Source organism: Agrilus planipennis, unplaced genomic scaffold, assembly GCF_000699045.2.
Source record: "Agrilus planipennis isolate EAB-ADULT unplaced genomic scaffold, Apla_2.0 scaffold174, whole genome shotgun sequence".
In the NCBI taxonomy this organism is placed as follows: Eukaryota; Metazoa; Arthropoda; class Insecta; order Coleoptera; family Buprestidae; genus Agrilus; species Agrilus planipennis.
In genome coordinates, this window is record NW_020438963.1 from 178,879 (window position 1) to 186,482 (window position 7,604).

The window sequence follows — 7,604 nt, forward strand, 5'->3', positions numbered from 1 at the left end:
AAGGTAAAACTAATGAAAAATACATAAAAATATTGAGAAAGTTATATAAAACATTATTTAAATATCTTTATCAACAGGGTAGGTTAGGTTAGGTTACGTTAAGTTATCGGGTTCTGTTCAAGTGACCACCCTCTTTCGATCCCCCACCTCCACCCACTTGAAAATAATTTTTTTATTGAATTTTATTTGAATTATAGTGTATGAAAATTGTCAAAATAATCAACTTTCAACCCCCATAACTTTTTATGGGGGTAAGACCGCCGAAAATTTTTTATGGGTTTTTACTCAGGTGACCACCCTCTTTCGATACCCCAACCCCCACACCAGAAGGTGGGGAGGGGCCATTATCTAACACCCACAACTTTTTATGGGGGTGAGACCGCCACGAACTTTTATGGTACAGTGGTAGGGAAGACCTCCTCTTTCGATCCCCCCCCACACCCACCCCCTTCGGGGGTGGGGGCCATCATCTAGACCTTTACCGAAGGTAATATTAGATAGTTACTTTTACGGAAATCAAAAGGAAATTTGGCGAAATAGGTTGATAGAACGCCTTCTCAGACATGAAGGGCTAGAAGCAGAAACAAAAGATAGAGAGAGGTAGAATTAGATTAGACTATTGTTGTTAAATAGAGTTGCAGGTTCCGTGGAATCCGGCGATTCCGTAGATATCACTGAAAGGTTTCGGCAGTACTTAGACTGTGCTTTTTCTTATAATATATCGAAGACAAAACAATAAAAATTCACGTTCCATGAAATTAAAAAATGGAATCCCAACTATTAATAATCGCCTTGACTATCCTAATATAAAGTGGACCTTTTTTGTAGCATCACAAAGTCTATTGATTCATATTTTACGTAATTTACAAAAAATTCAATGGAAAATGAAAATATCACCTACTTCTCTGAAAACTATCCTAAAAATAACCGAACTCTCAAAACTTTTTTGAATAAAGCGTGTAGTTGGATGTTTTATTTTGTAAACTGGTATATAGTTAATTTTAAACTAATTGCAGTTGTTTTGGTGGTGGTACGGCACAATTACTATTTTATTTTCTTTTGTTTCAGATACAAGAGAGACAGGGTTTGTTAACGCCATCACGGCAGCAGGGGTGACATTTGCAATTACGAAAGCGTGCACGATGGGAGATCTTGTCGAGTGTTCCTGTGACAAAAATATGAAGAAAATGAAAAAACTTAAGAAGGGAGAAAAAATGAAAAATTTAAAAAACGTTCCAGTTCCCGAGGGAGATTGGGAGTGGGGAGGCTGTGGTGATAATATTAATTTTGGTATAAGGAAATCGCGGGATTTTATGGATACGAGGTATAAGAAGAGGAGTGACATGAAAACGCTAGTGAAATTGCATAACTACGCCGCTGGTCGGTTGGTAAGTAATTGCACCTGTAATTGAAATTTTGTGTGATTGGAACTGAACTTTTAAAGCACGTACAGGTCGGACGAACGAAGCTGGCGAGCGATCGCGCAGGTACTTGCCCATTTATACAGGGTGTCCCAGTTATAATAATTAAAAAAAAAACCATGGGTTCCTGACACAAAATACAACAAAAAAGTGTTATACAATTTTTCAATACAGTGACAATTGAGCTCGCAAATCGTCTTTGTAAATTTGAACATACAATTTGTTTCATTACGGGCCTGGATCTGGGCGACTAACGTCGCTCAGCTGATCTANGTCTTTGAGAGCGTCTCTCACAGTCTCTTAATTATTGTCTAGGTGTTTTTATGGATCTCTCACAGTCTCTGTATGAGAGACTCGAACGATAAAATTGTTAATTCAGAGATTCGAGTCTCTCACATTTGAATGAAAAATTAAGAGACGGGTCTCTTGGGTCTCTCGTACTTTTTTGTTCTGTCTGGGACGGGGCGGTCAACGCTAGAAATTATCGCTAATAGTGTATAAATAATACTTTTACATTGGCATAATTTTCAATATTCTATTTGCTTATTTTTAAAACCAACTTTAAATAACAATTTTAATACATTTTTATTCAAATCTAACCAAGGTCTGTGATCTAAACCCAGTTATAATTGACCATTGAATATACCCAGATTCTTCTTAAATATGATACAAATCAAATCAAAATCCTATTTATTCTTTTCTGCTGCTAAATATGACCACGGTTGTATGGTACCTATACGTATTTCATTTCAATAACTTACTCATACTTACTCAAATTCCATAAATAAATGAGAAACTAAATCTCCAATAATACCCACCTACACCTAATTTTTAAGTAAAGCTTGTAAATTAAATGATAATTAAAGATACACTTACCACATAAGCAACATTATACAAACAGAAATATTCCACAACGTGAACGTTCTAATACACAAATAAACACATGCATTTTTTTCAAAACATTTTTCAGTGCAAATTCTCATGATTTCTGATTGTAAACGCGTTTAAATAACACGGAACTTTTACTCATACTAATTTTTAAATGTGAGTTTGTCATCGTATTCGACACGACAATATCTAGTTTATCGGAATGACTTACAATCCTTGATTGTTTCAAGGGTATTATTATACACAAACAAGATGGTTCAGACCAATTCTTATCTTCAACATAAAATTGCTGTCATTAGTATAAAAAACATTTCAAAATTTCGACCATTCTAACTATAGTTTCCAAAAAGAGACCTGCACATTTCGAGAGTTTTGATCATGTATTTTTGTTAAAATCAAATTATTTACTTTTTGTACTAAACAGTGGACTTAAAACTAAAAGCATCTGAAAATGTTTTCCTTAAATAAGTTTTAGAACCTACTCAATTTAGATACGACGTAGGCACTACCTACTTACAGGATCTAATTTAATTATAGTTTGAATAGTTTTTACAGTGCGAATTTAGAAAAATCATATTGAGTCTAATAACAAAAAGGCGCTCTTAATAACAGTAGAAATATTCTAGATAATTGTTAATACATATGTTTATGTAGATTAAAAAGTAGCAGTAAAAATGTAAATCCTTATCTAACTCCTTCCCTAATACATCGTTATGTTGCGGCCCAATCCTAAAATTGCCTGTTACTCCTTACAAAAACTATATATCTGTCGTCTACGTCTGTGTCTAAACCCTTTACTTTTAAGTAACTCAAATTTATTTACCCAACTATTCCTCAATATATATATTAATTGTATCAAACCAATTTTGGTTTTTCTACCAAGAGGATAAGTTTCTCTTGAGGACATTTAGATTAATTGGTGGAGTCACATTAATACAATCTTGAAAATGACATCATAGAGGGAGTCGAAATGACGATAAAAAATCAGAAGGTTTACCCCGATGACTTTAATTTGAACCAAATAAAATTCAAAAAAATGTTCCTATTGGTCGGAAAACCAAAATTGGTTTGATACTATTAACTTTTCAGTATATTTAGCATCCTTTCTCATTTAACATTATTCTAGAGCTACGAATCCTATATGCTCTTTACCTTCTCAATCTTTTTCTATCCTACAGGCATTTTATTTGTCGTATTAGAATCTATTGGAAGGAATAAAATGAGATTGCGAAACAAAAAGACATCTGCTCGGATCGAAAAATTTACTAGATTCTTGCGTTTTTTGTGTGTAATGCATCAATTATCGGCATACGTGTAACACTGCAATCGATTAATTGGCAATAAATCAAAAGTGCCGTGTACTGACGAATCACTCAGGCCGTCGCCGGATGCCTGCAAGGATAGTGGAATAACAGCACGTCCTTCGTTGCCTTTGAAGTTGACAACGTCGGGAATTTGTCAATCGGTAAAAACCAACAAAGCGTTCGCAGCCGTTGCCCATAAGAATGCGACCGTTAAAATAAAATCACATACGAACGATCCTTTTGATCGCCTTGTTGCCAACTGCGCCATAATTGTCCTGCGGATAGTTAATCTGAATTAGAGGTTAAGAAACCAAACATTGTAATACATACGCTACCTAAAAAATACAACTTTTGTTTTAAATACTACTTCTACAAAACCTCGCCCTACCTCACATTTCGATGTAACTGTTTTAGAGTGAATTACAATTTTAAAATTCCGTAAAGTAATTCCTAATATTAGAAATCGGTTCTATGAGTATCCGGATTGAAACTGGCTCTGCTCCTTTGGTGAATCATGTCCCCCTGACGTTCCCTGAAGAAGGAAAACCAATCCCAAACCACAAGCATTTCCCTGAAGACACCAATCACATCATTTGATGCTGAGAAGAAAGAAAGACAAATCCAAACCAGTAACACAAGGCAATCGATGTCCAATAAACCAAATTCAAATAAAGTTGGCCGCGAAAGTCAGCTTGTCCACCATTCCTTATTAAATACCTACACCAGTTGACACTTTGGGTCAGTTTCTCTGTCTGTTGTAGATTGAAAGTTTTATATACTCCAGTAATGCGTTACTTTATATGTTAAAGATAACTGTATCGCTGTGAAGCATCTTTTTTAATTATCGAATAGATTCACCTTATATCTCTGTATCCTTTTATTCTCTTGTGTTACTTTCTCCTTAAAGCGAACATTCGTTATACTCTGAAGATTTCCAAAATTCTTTATTGGTACTTTTCAGTCCAATAATTTGAGAAACAATTACTACTCATTGAGACATTGAAGTAGAATTGCTTGATATTAGTTTCTAAGTATTTCTTATTATTATTTTTGCAAGCTACAGAGCAGCGATTTTTCAAATTACATATTACAATGTCTTTACATTGTGTACCTACAATTACCAGAATTAGGTTGAAAGATGGAAATTAAAATTTCACGGCGTAGTTAGGATTTCCAGATACTAAACCTTCGTCTTTTGTTAATTTTCAAAATTGGTGTTCAAAGTTCAGTTTAAAACTGATAAAAAAATACCACCTTCTACTATTTCTTGTAAAGAAAAAAAAATCTGTCTAAAATATTTTTGAGGCGATTATAAAGGAACAATCAATATTTATAAGAACTTCTATCCAACTTTTTACGGTGTCATCTCAATTTGACGATCCCTCCTAGCATATCACCGGATACATCTTCATACGCTGGGAGATAAAATTAACTTCTTTCCAAAATGTACGATTGCTTTTCCGGCTATTTGACTTGATTACAAGTAATTTTTGCTATTTACCAAGTTTATTTGGAACATTGTTTTGGAAACATTTTAGTGTTTACTTAACAACAACAATTATATCTGTGTATAATTAATACTTAAGAAAAACAAAAATATTGGTATGCAAGGGAAGAAAAAGTGGGGAAAGAGTAAATATAAAGATAGGAGACAAAGTCGCCGATTTTCGATATCTATTAGGAAGTCAGATAATTCAGGATGGAAGGACCAGTAGAGGTATTAAACAAAGGATAGTGCAGGTTAGAGTCGCCTTCAACAAAACGAAGTCGCTTCAAACGTGAACGGTTAATGTAGAAATTTAAAAAAGATTGTTAAAGGCGAAACGTGAACGGTATGGGTTAGGCAGAAAAGAAAAGATTTGAAGCGTTCGAAAGGCGTTGTTACAGGCGAATGATAAGGATACCGTGGATAGAGAAGGTTAGAAATGATGATGTACTGGAGAGAGTAGGAGAACAGAGGGCACTAAGTCAGCAAGAAATAGGCGAGAGAGGTTGGTATAATTAACAGAAACAGGAGTTGAGAGGAGTAGATGTAGATTAGCTTACTGTTCACAAAAATTTAAGGATATGAGATGTTCAAGTTTTAGGGAAATTCCAAGATTAGCTTAGGAAATGAGGCTCAGTTTATGTAGGTAAATTAACTAAGTAATGCTGGCAACATTGCTGAGAAGGATGAACGAAATGCTGGACTCTGTCCAGTATCGGCATCGGCAAGCAGCGATGCTGCGTAGATTGTTAATAATTACGTGCCATCCGAGATGTATTTACTTACTTGCATAACCTCTCTTCGAGGCATTCCGTATGTCAAACCGGTGGCAAATTTATGTTGACGCTCGGGAAATGCAAGCGGCTCGCCGATCCAATACCTGCTACTACCACTTCTTATTATTCTTCTTCACTCACTTCTTCTTCTTCTTCGGAATCTTATATTCTAAGAGGTCATTCTCCACTAAATCAAACAAGGATTCATTGTCGACCGGGGAACTCCTAATGATGCTCCGCACTTTTTGTCACTTTAAACAATACGTTTGGGGGCATTTTATTGTGCCGTTGCCATTGAAATAGCAGATGGATTAAAGACGGGGGAGCTTTTTGATGATTCTTTATATTTAGCGTTTTATTATAATATTTTTTATCGAATAAATACGCGTCGTTTCATGTTGAACTTGGAAAGACATGTTTGATACATAACAGCAAAGTCCATCTCACATAAAATACCAAGGGGACTGTCATCCCGGCAGTTTAGGATATAGTGAACGCACATATGCATATGTATTAAGTCTACGTTTATTTTTGCTTGTTGACTGACAGCAACGATGCTGGGCTGTCGTTTTGTTATCTCGTTCAAAATCTGATTGAAACAGTGCAAGACAGTTCTTAACAGCACGTTCAGATCAGCGAAGCTCCAACTTATTATAATAGTAGTAGGCGCAAATGCAGATATACAACCTATACATGGTCTAATCGTCTCAATATTCGGTTTTTATTACTTTTTGATAGAATACTTTAACGTCATTACGATGGCTGTTTTACATTCAATAGAAAATTAAAATAAATGTAGAGGTAGTTGAGAATGTCATGACGTTGGGTTGCGCAACGACAATACTCCACCCGTTTATTTATTTCTACATTTCTACATTGTTGTCGTAATGTACTGTATGAAAGGAATAAGATCTACCTCTCGTCCATATGAAGGCCCATGAAATTTTAAACTAGCTATAACAATACCACATTATATTTACGCTTGGAGCAGTACAACTTTTCTGAAAAATGTTCTTAATAAAATAGAAAAATTAACACAATAACAGATGTCTTTCTTGCTTTGTCGCTAATAGGCATATAAATTGAAATGTGAATTCATTATTAAACCGAGCGGTAAGGCCTAGCCCTAGAGATTTAGAGTATTCTTTACCATTCATAAGGACACTGGTTTGATTCCGGGTCCATCTCTCTTGATCCAAGTTTCTCTGTGATTTACTCGAACTGCATTTTTGTTCTGTATTTTGATCATCATAAATATTAAAAATTGACACACGTTTAGTGTATGAAATACTTTTTTGTTACATATAGATGCACCTAAGCGTATTGCACTTAAAATTTATGTGTATAGTAATTAATATGAAATCTTCAAATATGGAATGCCCAAAAAAGTCTTGATAGTCCTACATCAGGTTATGTGTATGTCTATCGTCTAGAAAACATCATGACCTGGTGTTTTCAAATGCTACCATTTTTATTTTTGTTTTCAAGTTAATTACAAAACAAGAATAAGGATAAACCATCCTTGTCTAATGATTCACCTTTTAGACTCACGTTTTCTTATCTCAAAAGCTCATTCACATATCCATTGTCCTGACAACTGTATTGAACAAAAATTCAGTTCAGTTAAAAAATAAAAATTAAGTGTAAAAACTTCTAACCCAGTTGAATTTCTACTATTTGGACCATCCTTTTTAACTCTATATACAAAACAAGCAAATCACATACTCCT

The 7,604-nt window shown here is 34.7% G+C and overlaps 1 protein-coding gene across 1 annotated transcript in view; it reads left to right on the forward strand.

Moving 5' to 3' along the window:
• The window catches only part of LOC108739210 (protein Wnt-6), a 56,757-nt gene that overhangs the window by 41,986 nt on the left and 7,167 nt on the right, over positions 1-7,604 (forward strand). Inside the window, exon 3 of the mRNA XM_018473003.1 lies at positions 1,069-1,388. Coding sequence (XP_018328505.1) covers positions 1,069-1,388 — 320 coding nt within the window. The remainder of the gene's footprint in view (positions 1-1,068; positions 1,389-7,604) is intronic.